Genomic DNA, 15,377 nt, shown 5'->3' with positions numbered 1-15,377 from the left:
ACCTAATTGGATTGTCAGCAAAGGCACAAGGCTGTATATCATTTGAACTGCTAAATTCATTGATCTACACTTATAAAACCAATGAGAAAATTTATATCACATCTCACATATATTTTATAATTTTTTTCTTTAAGTGCAAAAAAATTGTACCCAAAAGACTCTCAAAGTAACAATAAAATAAGTCTGGAACTATCTAGAAAAACAACTCATGAACTTTTATATGTATATGTATTATATCTATTTTTCTGACACAGAAGAAATAACAGAAAGTTACGAAAGATAAAATGTTACTTGGTGACAAGACTGTTTTCTCTAAAACCATTAGGAAGAACTTGAACCTAAAATATCAGAATAACCTGGTTACTTTCTTAAGCATACCAATCCATTTCAACCCCCGAAAAAACAAACAAAACAAGGCTCTTACAATGACAGTAAAATTACTTTCAATGAAACAAAATTCAGCCATGACACATTTATGCAATAGCTGAAAGGTTTCTAAAGTAACTTTTCTTTCCCAGCCAACAAACTTTTTCAGCAATTTAATACCAGTAGTTCCAGGTATCTGTGAGCATCTCTAAAGGTCTATTAAGCACAGTAATTTATATCTGTACTGAATTAAAAATCAATAAATGATGTTGGGAAAACTGGATGGCTGTAGGCAAAAGAACCAAAGTGAACTACTTTCTCAAGCTATGTACAAAAATAAATTCAAAATGGATTAGAGACTTAAATGTAAGACCTGAAACCATAAAGCTTCTAGAAGAAAACATAGGCAGTACACTCTCTGACCTCAGTCTTTGCAATATTTTGGGGGTTATGACTCCTCAGGTGAGAGAAACAAAAGCAAAAATGAACAAATGAGACTACATCAAACTGTGAAGTTTTGCACAATGAAGGGAACTATCAAGAAAATGAAAGGCCACCTACTGAATGGAATGTTTGCAAACCATGTATCTGATAAGGGGTTAATATCAAAAATATACAATGAACTTATACAACTCAACACCAAAAAAAAATTAAAAAACACCCAATTTTAAAAATGGGTAGAGGATCTGAACATTTTTCCAAATAAGACGTACAGATGGCCAAGAAACACATGAAAGATGTTCAATTCCCTATTTATCAGGAAAATACAAATCAAAACCACCTCACACCTCTTAGGATGACTATTATCAAACAGACAACAAGCAATAAGTGCTGGTGAGGATGTGGAAAAAAGGGAACTGCTGTGTAGTGTTGGTGGGAATGAAAACTGGTGTAGTCACTCTGGAAAACTGTATGGAGGTTTCTCAAAAGAAAAAAACCTACTAGACAACCCAGCAATTCCACTTCTGGGTATTTTTCTGAACAAAACAAAAACACTAATTCAAAAAATATCTTTTTTGCACCACTACGTTCACTGCATTATTCGTGGGTCAACTGTATTTAAAAAGTAAACAAACTCAGAGAAAGAGATCAGATTTGTGGTTATCAGAGATGGGGTGGGGGTGCAGGAGGGGGAACTGAATAAAGATTGTCAATAGGGACAGGTTCAGCTGTAACTAAGTACAAAGGATGTAACGTGCAACAGAACAAATACAGTTACAACTGCTCTAAGTTACACATGAAAGATGTTAAGAGAGTAAATCCTAAGCATTCTCATCACCAGGAAAAACATTTGTTTCTTTTTCTTTTATTTTATATTTATAGGAGATGACAGATATTCACTATCCTTACTCTGGCAATCATTTCATGACATACATAAATCAATCATGCCACACATCCTAAAAACTATACAGTGTGATAAAGCAAACTTTATCTCAACAAAACTAGAAGGAAAAAAGCTGGACTCACACCTGTATCTTGGCTGATGTGCAGGAGGCAGCCTCAAAATTAGGAGGACACCCAGCAGAGCAGATCCCTTTCAACATGATGGGTAGTTCTATTTTTTTTTAGTTTTCAGTTTCACTACATTTTATGGAAGAAATTATGGGTTTCCTCGGTGGCTCAGTGGTAAAGAAACCTGCAATGCAGGAGCTGTAGGAGACACAGGTTCCATCTTAGGTCAGGAAGATCTCCTGGAGGAGGGCATGGCAACCCACTCCAGTGTTCCTGCCTGGAGAACCCCATGGACAGGGGAGCCTGGCGGGCTACAGCCCACAGAGTCACAGAGTTGGACACGACTGAAGCGACTTAGCACACATGCACGCAAGGAGGAAATTACATGCCACAATATTATGCTCTGAACTGGGAGGTAGGGGAAGTCTTGTGATAATTCTTTAAAATGTCAAAGGTTTTCTATGCACTGGGTTAAATTTACGCAGTCCAATATACACAGATCCCTAGATATCTATTAGATTTCTGCTTACTTTATAAGAAATGTTCTACGACAAAGAAACATACATTTTCTACTTAACATTCAAAGTCATTATTACTTCCTTTTCTAATTTCAACTCTAACTATATCAGCTTTTAAATAAAAAACTATTTTACATTTCATTAGATCAGAAGTCATGCTTAAGCAAAAGGGAGTATATTCCCTGTTACTTCTGAAATAACAGTTTAGAAAGCAAACTACAAAATGACTTCTATAAAGCAATAAAGTTGAATATATTTTTCATTTGTCAAAGGCGGACTCTGACCAATTAATTTCTCCACCTTCTAGAATCTGATTTAGAAAGGAAAACATTTACAGCTAGATAAAAGAAAAGAAGTATGGCATTAGGAAGCACTAAAAAAGGAAGTATTTCATTAGGAAGAGGTTAAAAAAATGTATATTTCCCCCCAAAACATTGGGAAAAAACACCAAAAGTGAAAGGATAAGACACAAATTCCGAAGCCAGTTTAAACAACAACAAAAAGATAAAACAAACAAACAAACAAAAACAGGGTAAGAAATCACAGCTCCTTGGGAAGGAAAAAAAAAATGGTTGAGTGCCACTGTGGGAAGAAACATCAGCTGAACTGCAGAAGGTCGGTTATCCTGGGTGGAATAGAGACCAGAGGAAGGTGATCTGTGTCCTCTGCCCCCTCAGCACTGGCACCCTGTCCCCTGTGCTGTGGGGGAACATGAGTTCGGTATCTCCAACACGCCTCTAGCCAGAAGAGAAGGGGTAATACCAAGTACAACCGTGGAACCTGGCTGAGGAGGGAAGCAAAGGACACGCCCACAGGACACAGAGGACATGCCTACATGCCTACAGGACAGAAAAGAGTCAGGGGAATCTTGAGCACCTAGGATGTCACCCCGATCCAGGGCCTCTCTACCCTGACGCCCTTATTTGTCTAAAACCACGTGGAGAACCAAAACCTAGAACCCCAAACTCATCCTCTCAAATGCAATATGGGCCCAACTAGCTGTCAGTTCCAAGGATTATAAACTCACGGCAGAAAACAATAAGGTGTCTGAGGTGTGCAAGCACCATGACAGAATAAATGAAAGCAGAATTACTAGACCAAAAAAAGATATTTAAAATTGGCAAATTAAGTGTTGCCAGCGAAAAACTGAAGAATACTGAAAACACAAGAACAAAAATCTATCAATTAAAACCAACTGGAAATATTATCATGAAAAACATCATAGGAGAAATAAAGGATATAATAAGTTGACTGGATAATAGTGGAAATGAAACAATTCCTGAGGAAAAACCAGTTGACGAACTCTCCCAAAAAACACTGGAGAAGGAGAAACTGAAGTAGAGGAGAGAAGAGATATGGTGAGACAGAGGAATGGAAGAGAGGAAAGATATATGCAGAAACAATGACAGGACGTCTCTTAATTAAAGGAAAACGCAAAATTTCAGATTATTAAGAGTTCATGAAGTACTAAATAGGATGGATAAAAAAACACAAATCCTCAGACTACTCCAGACCAACTGAACGAGAAAAGGTGGGAGCGTGGCCTAGCAACCTGCTTTAATAAAGCCTTCCTGGTGGCTCTGATACAAAGTTTGAGAACCACTGAGCTACTGCTTCTGGAAGTTATAACCCTCTGAAAATTACATGTAAGTCTGATGTTTAAATATATATTTCTGAGGGAAATGTCCATACCTATTATCAGATTCTCAAAAGAAAAAAAAAGTTAGCACAATTAAGAACTACTTGTATTAGTTCAGCAGTTTTCAAAGTGTGGTCTGTGGACCCCTGGCGGCTCCAGAGACCCTTTCTGGGGGGAATCTCAGAAGTCAAAACCATTTACAAAATAATATTAAAATGGTGCTCATGATAATGCAAAAGCAACAGTAGGTAAAACTGCTGACACCTTGACATGAACCAAAACACTGGCACCAAGCAGTCCTTGTATTCTGTAACGCTGACATACTTGGACACATATTAGTCATTGCATTCTTCACCAGCAGACCCTCACAATTTTTAAAAAACCCCACCAGCTTCACTTAAGAGTGTTCTTCATAAAGTAAAAAAGTTGCTTCTTTTTTTAAAAAAGTCTACCACAGAAGAAAAAAGTTGCAAGTCCACACAAACAAACCAATAAATCATCTGCCACCAACCATTAGTTTAGTTTGTGTTATACCAAAAAGGCAAAAGGGAAAGGAAAATTTACAACACTTTATTTCTTTTTTGTACAATTAAAAAATTCACAAACCTTAATTCAAAAGGGAACCGACACATTCCAAGAAAACACTCAAAAAAAAAAAAAAAAGGTTTAGGCTCACACTGCTTTCATTTTAATTTTAAACACAGATTCCTGTACCGACAGGCAAAGCAAGTTTCTATTTGACAAAGGTCCCAGCAACTCACTGTAGGGAAAAGCAATCCTGAATATCTGATGAAGCCTTAAAAGGAAAACCCAGTAGGCACACAAAAACAAAACACTCATAACTTTCCTCAATTATTCAAAACTAAATAACTTTTAGAACATGAACCTCAATGTTATCTTGAGCACCTGGGCTTTAGTATAAATACCCCAGAAACCCATGCTACTCAATTCTTATTACGAGCCCACATTGATGATACAGGTGTTAGGCCCCCCCAATATCAGGGCTACAACCCACCTTTCTGAGTGTTCCTGTCAGAAGAATAAACATAGACCAAGGTAACTTCAAGTACCCTGACATAGGGGAAAAATGAGAATTTAAGAGGCTCTTGTGTCTTCAATTGTATCTCTCACATATTTTACAATCAACTACTTAAAACATTTCTTTGTCCAAGAAGCAAAAGCAGGCTACTAAATACATTTATGAGTAAGTTACTCTAGTGTTTTCACTTGCATTTCATTGCAAGACTCATGATGATGTTTATTCCTTTCTAAGACCTAACACTAAAATAAAATGCATTTGCTTAGCATTATTTACATTCCTCTATCACTTTTCTTCTCCTGGGCTCTAAGTTGAAGATCCAACTTTTTTTTTTTAAACATATGTATGCTCACAACTTGGCCCTTGAAGATATGCCTTTTATCCTCCAGATATATTTCTTTGGTCTGTAAACTGCCAAAGAATCATGTCTGGTTAGAAAGAAAGGCACACCTAGCCTGTGACCTAGTCAGTTCCTTGCGAAAGAAAGGGATGCCTTGGGGGAGGAAAAAAAGGCAGGTGACTAGACAGCCTCTCTTCATGAAAACTTCTATGTAAACAGACTATGAGGAAGACATCTTACCTATAAAATGCCCTTAGCATGATGTCTCTGGTTAAGGCTCCTAGAAAGCAGCAATGCAGGCTATAGAAACTAAGATATTAATATAAAATTATGTTTCTTAATTTAAATGCTATGACTTTAAGAGATGGTCCTGCAAACCTTCCTGTGAGACTTATCTATTCTAGGTCCGAGTTCCATGTCCAACATGAGGAGAAAGGACAAGGGGAGTTACCCTCAAGGTTCAGGCTTCTATTTTTATCCTTGATTATTGAGCAATTAATTTCTCTAAAAATGAGCAGTAAAAAAAAAATGAGGTCAAATTCCACGCAGAGTTTTCATAAGAACGTGAACAGGGTAACACCTCTATCAGCAATATATACTAGAAGAAAATGCCCCCCCAAAAAACCGAAATTAGGATCTACTGTTTTAATATTAGCTAAAAGACAATATGAAAAAGATGTAAGATATGAAAGACTAGCATATATATGAGTTAGAATAAGATGACGGAACTCAGAAATAATTCAAAATAAAAAAGTATTTCAGAAGTAAAGACTAAACAAGAAGGAAAACAAAAGTGAAAAAAAAAATACACACAATGCCTTATGACAGGGATCAGCAAACTAAAACTCATGTGCCAAATCTGGCCATTTCCTCTTTTTATAAATAAAGTTTTATTGGAACATAACTATACCATTCATTTATGCATTGTCTATGGATACTCTCATGGCACAGAAGCAGAGCTGACCAGTTGACAGAGCTGACCCAGAGATCACACAGGGCATGAAGTCTAAAATCTTTACTGTCTGGCCATATGTACATAAAGTTTCCTAACTCCTGCTTATGAGAAATGAAATGTAAAAGGGGAAATCTTTTAAAAGAAATAAGGATATAGTTTCTTTTTTGGAGTGGCTCAGACCGTAAAGAGTCTGCCTGCAATGTGGGAGATTGGGTTTGATCCCTGGGTTGGGAAGATCCCCTGGAGAAGGAAATGGCAACCTACTCCAGTATTCTTGCCTGGAGTATTCCATGGACAGAGGAGCCTGGCAGGCTACAGCTCATGGGGTCACAAAGAATCAGATAGGACTGAGCGACTAATACTTTCACATGCATAAGTTTATATACCTAAAAATGCCAGTAAAATTATGAAAACATAAATATGATATAAAAATTGTTACAAGGAAAAAGTAAAATTACATTATTTTTTGCAAAGGATGGAAAACATAGCTATACATTGGTCTGTTGCAGTAATGCACAGAAATAATTTTAACTGAACTATAGTTGATTACAGTGCTTGTAAGCTTCAGGTATACAGCACACTGATCCAGTTATATATATATAACTAAGTTATATATATATCTATATATATAAAAGGGGCCTCCCTGGTGGCTCAGATGGTAAGGAATCTGCCTGCCCAGATTCCTGACCTACACCTGGAATCTCGAACCACAGAAAATAAAACATGTTTGTTATTTGAAGCTACTAAGTTTTGGGGTGAAAAGCGGAAGTGTTAGTCACTCAGTCGAGTCTTACTCTTTGTGACCCCATGGACTGTAGCCTGCCAGGCTTCTCTGTTCATGGGGATTCTTCAGGCAAGAATACTGGAGCGGGTTGCCATTCCCTTCTCCAGGGGATCTTCCCGACCCAGGGATCAAACCTGGGTCCTCCACATTGCAGGCAGATCCTTTACCATCTGAGTCACCAGGGGAAAATCAGGAAAGTGTTGGGGTAGTTTCACACACATTAGGAAGTACAATAACTAATATAGTAAGGCTTTAATAGTTACTAACATAGTACTACTGATTTGCCCAATTTAAAAAAAGGGTAAGTGGACTTTATGAAAAAATATAAATGGCAAATAAACACATGAAAGGTCAGGGAAATGCAAAATAAAACCAGAATGAGATACCACACATTCCCATTGGAATGGTTAAAATGAAAGCAACAGAAAACGTTAAATGTTGGCAAAGATATGGAACAACAGGAACTTGTATGTTGTCAATGGGAATGTAAAATGGCATATCCACCTTGGGAAAAAGTCTGGCAGTCTCTCATAAAACTTAAAATTTACCTATCCTAAAGCCCAGCAATTTCAATATGAAGTACTGAGAAAAATCTATGTTCTCAAAAAGAATTTTACAAGAATGAGCATAACAGCTTTATTTATAATAGTCAAAAATTGAAAACAGCCTAAGGGTCTAAAAGTAGGGATAAACCAAACTGAAGGGATAAACCAAATGTAGCATGCTCATATAATGAAATACCTACTACTGATACAAGTTACATCAAAAACATTATGTTTAGCAAAAGAAGTCTTACAGAAAAAAGCAAATATTGCATAATTCCACTTATACGAACTTCTAAAACAGGCAACTCAATCTATAGTGGAAAAAAGTCAGAACAATATGTCTGCTGGGAGGGGAAGGGTAGGGATAGAGGGAAATAACATGAAGGAACTTTCTGAAGTTAGAATTATCTATAAGGATTTGGATTATACAGGCATTTGCATTTGTCAGAATTCTGTGACTATAACATGTAAGCTTTGTACAGATTTTACATGAAAAGACAAATCTTTAAACAAACACTAAACTCTGGATAATGATATGTATACTGGTGTATTTACGGGCAGCTGCACAAATGTCTACAATTTACACATCATAAAAAAAATACTGACGGATAAAGGAAAACATAAGCAGACAGGTATGTAGCAGAAATCAGACAGCATTTTTAACTGATGTACATATTCCTCTATGGCTGCAGTTTGCTTGTTACCAACTCACTACTATTGAGAGATACTTCTATATAACATCTTCATATAACTAATTTGCTCTTTCAATCATTTGTTTCCAAAGAGTGGTATCATTAATGCAAAAGAAAGAGACACTTTGTACACCTTTCTAACTAAAAGTTCTATGTGAACTTTTTTAAAGTGGTACTTTAAGCAAAGTATGAGATGTTGAGAAGACTAAGTAAAAGATAATTCAGTTTGAACAATTTTAAGTCTGAGAAGATATTTCTGAAACTAGCTCCTTTTCTTCTGTTATCACATCAGATCTTTCCTAAACCCTGAGGCAAAAACATTTGCTTAAAAGTATAATCAAGGACTTTGCCAGATAATGTATAGAAAGATTCCCATTCCAGAACTGAAGTGTTCTGACTCATTTTTTTTACCTACTGATGGGCAACAACAGTCTAGAGGATAGTGTTTTGTTTTCTTCTTTTTAAAACAGAATTGACATTTGTACAGTGAAGGAGATGGAGGTAGGGGGACAAGCATGGACATGATGAAAAAAATTAAGAGAAACAGAAATGAGTCAGGCAATCTCTATACGGTTAATGTGTGTTGAGGTAGGTATCTCTCAAATCAAAAGAAAGCACAAAATTCCCATACATATTTTGCTGGTTTTGATATTGAAGTACCCCATATCACAAGTCCCAGTCAAGTCATATGTTAACTAATGCTCACCATTAAAGTAACCAGGAAGCCTACTTCAAAATTTCTTCAGTTTAAAGTAAATATCATGAAATTTCAGAAATCAGTGCTTCATTAAACTCTTTTTTCATTGTTGTTTTTTCACAAAGACCTTATCCGAACTTTTCTTTAAAAAGAAAACTCATCAGAATATACTTGTCCTTTAACAAAAATATGTCATTACTAGGAATTGAATTCAGGAGATACATCACTCTAAATTGATCCTATTTCAACAGCTTAAAGCTCAAGATTCAGAAAACTAAGATCATGGCATCTGGTCCCATCACTTCATGGCAAATAGATGGGGAAACAGTGGAAACAGTGGCTGACTTTATTGTTCTGGGCTCCAAAATCACTGCAGATGGTGACTGCAGTCATGAAATTAAAAGACACTTACTCCTTGGAAGGAAAGTTATGGCCAACCCAGATAGCATATTAAAAAGCAGAGACATTACTTTGCCAACAAAGGTCCGTCTAGTCAAGGCTATGGTTTTTCCAGTGGTCATATATGGATGTGAGAGTTGGACTATAAAAGAAAGCTGAGCACTGAAGAATTGATGCTTTTGAACTGTGGTGTTGGAGAAGACTCTTGAGAGTCCCTTGGACTGCAAGGAGATCCAACCAGTCCATCCTAAAGGAGATCAGTCCTGGGTGTTCATTGGAGGGACTGATGTTGAAGTTGAAACTCCAATACTCTGGCCACCTGATGCGAAGATCTGACTCATTGGAAAAGACCCTGATGCTGGGAAAGATTGAGGGCAGGAGGAAAAGGGGCCGACAGAGGATGAGATGGTTGGATGGCATCACCGACTCGATGGACACGAGTTTGAGTAAGCTCCGGGAGTTGGTGATGGACAGGGAGGCCTGGCGTGCTGCGGTTCATGGGGTCGCAAAGAGTTGGACACGACTGAGCGACTGAACTGAACTGAACAACAGCTTTGATGGTCCTTTGAACAACGAAGGTCAAGCATCTTATCTGTAAAAGTCTTATATAAACTCTGCTGCTGCTGCTGCTAAGTAGTTTCAGTTGTGTCTGACTCTGTGCGACCCCACAGACGGCAGCCCACCAGGCTCCCCTGTCCCTGGGATTCTCCAGGCAAGAATACTGGAGTGGGCTGCCATTTCCTTCTCCAATTATATAAACTCTACGCAACAATAAAAGACTGGATCATTTTGATATAGTCATTTTAAGAAGGTATCAGAAGCTGTACTTTATGAATCTATACCAATAGTGGAAACTAAAGATGATGTTTCTAGTTGTGGACATTATTAATACTGTCTGTAAGCCACATTTAACAATTATCACAGTCCAAAGTGGGATAGAAAGAATTCTTAACTCTGCTGCTGGAAAGAATTATGGTTTAAAAAAAGGCATAAGGATTTAAATATGAATATGACTTCACACCACTTCAAAGAGCCTTAAAAATGATTTCATTTCATTCCATAGAACTATACTTATTTTTACGGAAATAAAGGCATTAATTAACATTCTTCCTTCCATCTTTGCTTGGCTAGCTTGGACTCATCCTTTAAATCCTCACTTTAAAACATCTCTTTATCTAGAAAGACTTCTTTAAATGATCTAAAATCAGGACAGACATCCTTACTGCCTGCTCCAAAAGAGAGTAGTTTACTTTTCCTATCACTCTAGGACACTCTGTGGGGTTTTTGTTATTGCTGCTTTTAGCTCCCCACTAGACTGTAAGCTCCATAAGGGTAAGGACAACTGACCACTTCAAAACTGTGTCAATATTTAACACCAACCTACATAAGCTATCAGCTCACTTGGTAAAGAATCCGCCTACAAACCAGGAGATCCTGGTTTGATTTCTCTGTCAGGAAGATCAGCTGGAGAAGGGTTAGGCTACCCACTCCAGCATTCTTGGGCTTCCCTTGTGGTTCAGCTGGTAAAGAATCTACCTGCAATGTGGGAGACCTGGGTTCAATCCCTGGGTTGGGAAGATCCCCTGGAGAAGGGAAAGGCTACCCACTCCAGTATTCTGGCCTGGAGGATTCCATGGGGTTCTGTAAAGTCCATAGGGTCCCAAAGAGCTGGACACGACTGAGTGACTTTCACATCTTAAGTAATAAAAGATTTGTGGAACACTGGAACTACAATTTTTAAATCTTTCCATCCAAGGCATGGCACCAATTTCCTATCTTTAAAACAGCTCTTCCATGACATTCAGTGACTAGCATTCCAATCAAGTAATATTCAACTGAGAATCACTTTTAATTACCCAGCCTACACATGAAGAAGACTAAATTAAAGAAAGCTTTAATGCTATGAACACAAACATGAAACACAGTAAATGGACTAGAGTGTTATGTTTTTATACCATGGAGAGTTTCACTGTTTTTGTTCCCTTTTCCACATGAAACTAAAAGAGATTATTTTTTTTCCCCTAAATAAGCCAGTTCAAGATTAGGGTCTCATAACTACAACATAATTACAGGACGGTTTCACTGTTTGTCTTCTAGCTTAGCTGGGTACACAGAGAACTCTAAAACAGAACTAACAGTTAACTACTGTGGCAAACAGAAGATATGACTTGGGAGATAAGTACAATTTTATGTGTGACTAATCCTAAATATTACAAAAATTAATATAACTATCATCTGCAAGTGATTACTTACAATGTAGTATGATGAAAAATGACACGATTTGTGAAACAACGTGTTATAACAGTCAAATCTGGAGTAAAGTCTACAAAGGCAGTCTTGCTTCATTTATCATAGATCTTTCATCCTGCCTAAAAAAATGATTTCATCTAAAATAAGCAACACTTGTGACCATCTGCATACTTAAGTGGGAGGCTGATTTTGATTCAATTCACTACATTCCTAATAGTTGTTGTTGCTCAGTTGCTAAGCCATGTCTGACTCTTTGCGACCATACAGACTGCAGCATGCCAGGTTTCCCTGTCCTTCACTATTTCCCAGAGTCTGCTCAAACTCAAGTCTATTGTGTCGATGATGCCATCCAACCCTCTCACCCTCTGTCACCCCATTCTCCTCCTGCTCTCAATCTTTCCTAATGGTAGTGTCCACATTTCCAGCGATCTAATAATGATTTCCTGTAAGTATTTCTCACATTGCTGACCTTGACTCATTAATGGGATCACAGACAGCATTTGCAAGAAAGGAAATAGATTAGGATATAAAATATCAGAGTACAACACACGTAGCAAGGCAAAGAACTGTTTCCTGAAACTTTTGATTCACTTTGCATGTGACAACATAAAATTTATTGCTAAGTACGGGCTGCAAAAAAAAAAAAAAAAAAAGTGTGAACATTACTCTTGGAGTGTATATGCCCCCAATTACTACTTCTCCCCAAACACTGCCATAAGTGAAAACTCCATAAAAATTACTCACAAAAATGAAAAGTGATCTTAAACCAAGTATAATTGTTTAACCTGGACTTCACACATTCTAAAATCAAACTAAATTTAAATCCAGGTTCCACTACTTCTTATGTGAATTTAGGATTATTTAAGCTATACATGCTTCACTTCTGTCATCTGTAAAATGAGGATAAAAATATTTTCCGAGTTCTGGTAGAAATAAACAATACATTAAGTTCTTAACATATGCTTTACATTAACAGAACAAACTCAAAGAGTGGTATATATTAAAATACAGCATGAAACTTAACAGAAGTTATCTTCAGAGTATGATCTTTGATGTGTATGTGCGATGCTTTTTCATTTCATATATTTCTGTACTATATGAATGTACATACAACATACACATTTCTAACGTAACATTTCTAAGGTATATAATCTTTATTTTTTTAATGTCAATAGGAGGTATCTAGGCAAGGAGATTATGACCCTTTTCGTTTTAAATTTCTCTGTATTTTATAAAAACATGTTAGCTGTTTTTAAAAGAAAACAATTACTTGCTTAAAAAAAAAGTGTACAGTGGTCTAGGTTTTAGGAATAAGTACTTTCAGGGGAGAACTTAGGTCTCAGATACTTCTCACTAAATCCTCACACAATTCCCATATACATTTTTGCCCATGAGGAGATGGAGGCTACTGAGATAAGGAAAATTATCTGTTACACAACCAACAGACAGCAGTTGCCAGAACTTGAAAGCCTTTTCTTCTGCCATCACATAATGCATCCAAATATTCTTCTACAGCTGTTTCACATAGGCACATTTTGATCTACCCAATCGGACTGTACACTACCTCAAAAGGGGAGAAAGTTTCACTAACTTCATTTAAGTCTCACATTTAAGTCTCTTATATTAATGATAAGGTTACGATAGCTACTTAACACTTGTTGAGTTTTATTAAACTTCTCTTGGGCTAGTTTGTCCTCATGCGACATTACTCCTGTAAAAAGGAAATGAGTAAACACACGACAAAACTATTCTAACACTGCTCAGATCTAACTTTATTCCGACACACACGGAACTGAAAAAGTTTAAGTATATCCATGTCCTGAGACGACCACTACGGGAGGTTGGGGATGAGCCCGAGGATCACTGTGCAAACTAAAAAGAAGGGACTCACACGTTCCCCTACCACGCCCCCGTCACCCTGACACCACCTAAAGAAAGGAACCTCAAGGCTTCCCGAGAAGTATTGAGGCATCATCACCACGCCCCCATCGTTCCCATCATCATAACTCGTTTTCTTTCCCTACCCGGACCCCAGTGCCAAACACCAAAACCCTTAATAAACAATTCAAAAAGTCTCTGACCTGCAGCGAAGTGCAGGGGAGAAGACTTCCGGCCGGCCATGTCCTTAGCATTCACGTTTGCCGCGTCCACCAGCCTCTTTACCCGGGACACGTCCCCATTGCGACAGGCCTCCAACAGTTCCCGCAGGGCCCCGCTCACTGCTGGGACCCCTGGCCCCGGGCCCGCAGCCCCAGGCCCCAATGGTGCTGTGGTGCTAACTCCGGCCGCCTCGGGGCTCTCCGCCAAGCTCGATCCGGGGGAGGATGGAGAGGAAGAGGAGGAAGAAGTCGGGGAAGAAGAGGACGACGGTGAATTGTTACTGCCGCCGCCGGCTGGGTTGGGAGCGACCCCGACGGCAGATGAGGCAGAAACCGCCGGGACCACGGGAGCGGCGGCGACCGTACAGATTGTGCTCGTGGGACTGCAACAGCTGGCACTGTCAACCGGGTCCGGGGATCTGGGCCTGTCGGGCGGATCCCGACTGCCATCCCCCTCCGGCAGCGCTAGGCCGTGCCTCGGGGAGGCGAACGGGGCCAGGCTGCCCACCGTAGGGGAGGCCGGGGTGGTCCCAGGGGCCAGGCCCGGGCTGAGTGGGGGGGGAGGTGGAGGCGGCGGCGCCGAAGCCCCTGGGGCGGGCTGGAGCTGTTGTTGATGATGGTGGTGATGATGCTGAGAGCGACGCGACGCCGCCATCTTCGGACTCCCCCAGCTCTGTCACTGCGGCAACGGCCCCACCGCCCGCCCTCACTTCCGACTGCCGGACCAATTAGCGCCCAGCGCACAGGAAATGATGCTAGGAGGAGTGGGCGTGGTCAAAGGGTGGGAGGGAAGTATTGGGAGCTCCGAGCCCCTCCGCGAAAGGGGGCGTGGCCTCGCCACCGAGGGGCGGGCTTTGTGACGCCTTCGCGGGCTGGCCGGGGAGATTTGAAAACTGGAACTAGCCTAGGCTTAAGTGAGAAACTTTTCCTGCATTTCTCGCTTTGAACTTGTTTACCTTGCCCTGTTCCGTTCTGTTGCCAAGTCTCCTTCAGGCTTACTTGTCTTGCTGCAGAACCTGCGTGAGATGGAATTCTGTGCAAGGTATGTATCGTTTATCAAATGTCAAGTGCCCCTGTCTGAAAAATGAGCTAGTATCTATCTCACAGAATTGTTAGCGGAATTAAATGAGCTAACATTTACAAAATGTTCTGTCTGCTTCCCTTGTGGTTCAGATGGTAAAGATCTGCCTGCAATGCAGGAGACTCAAGTTTGATTCCTGGGTCGGAAAGATCCCCTGGAGAAGGGAATGGCAACCCACTCCAGTATTCTTGCCTGGAGAATCTCGTGGACAGAGGAGCCTGATGGGCTACAGTCCATGGGGTCGCAAAGAGTCGGACACTACTGAGAGACTAACACACATAATTAGCCTACTGGTAAAAAAAAAAAAAAAAATTAATGCAGCCTTCTCCCCCTCTCAGTTAATCCCTTGGTCTCTATATCCCCTCTCTATGAGAGTTCTCACTTTATGTGCTTTGTTAAGTACCTCGTTTTAAAATAGAAGTTCAGATTGCAAGGATTGAAATTGAGTTTCTGCCATGAACGAGCTATGTAGATTTGGGCAAGCTATTTAACCCCTCTGTGTCTTAGGTTCCCCTCTGCAA

At 39.4% G+C, this 15,377-nt stretch overlaps 1 protein-coding gene and 1 long non-coding RNA gene across 2 annotated transcripts in view; one reads left to right on the top strand and one right to left on the bottom strand.

The window, feature by feature from the left end:
* TNKS (tankyrase) overlaps nucleotides 1-14,476 on the bottom strand; it is a 155,141-nt gene extending 140,665 nt beyond the window's left edge. Inside the window, exon 1 of the mRNA XM_043454621.1 lies at nucleotides 13,758-14,476. Within this exon, the coding sequence (XP_043310556.1) occupies nucleotides 13,758-14,430 (673 nt within the window). The 5' untranslated portion in view covers nucleotides 14,431-14,476. The remainder of the gene's footprint in view (nucleotides 1-13,757) is intronic.
* A 39-nt stretch (nucleotides 14,477-14,515) lies between these two features.
* The window catches only part of LOC122432600, an 85,154-nt gene continuing 84,292 nt past the window's right edge, over nucleotides 14,516-15,377 (top strand). Inside the window, exon 1 of the long non-coding RNA XR_006266888.1 lies at nucleotides 14,516-14,817. This is a non-coding gene — a long non-coding RNA (uncharacterized LOC122432600). The remainder of the gene's footprint in view (nucleotides 14,818-15,377) is intronic.

This window comes from Cervus canadensis, chromosome 31, assembly GCF_019320065.1.
Source record: "Cervus canadensis isolate Bull #8, Minnesota chromosome 31, ASM1932006v1, whole genome shotgun sequence".
NCBI classification, from domain to species: domain Eukaryota; kingdom Metazoa; phylum Chordata; class Mammalia; order Artiodactyla; family Cervidae; genus Cervus; species Cervus canadensis.
The sequence above is the reverse complement of the archived record's forward strand: the minus strand, read 5'-3'. Positions and strand labels throughout refer to the sequence as shown.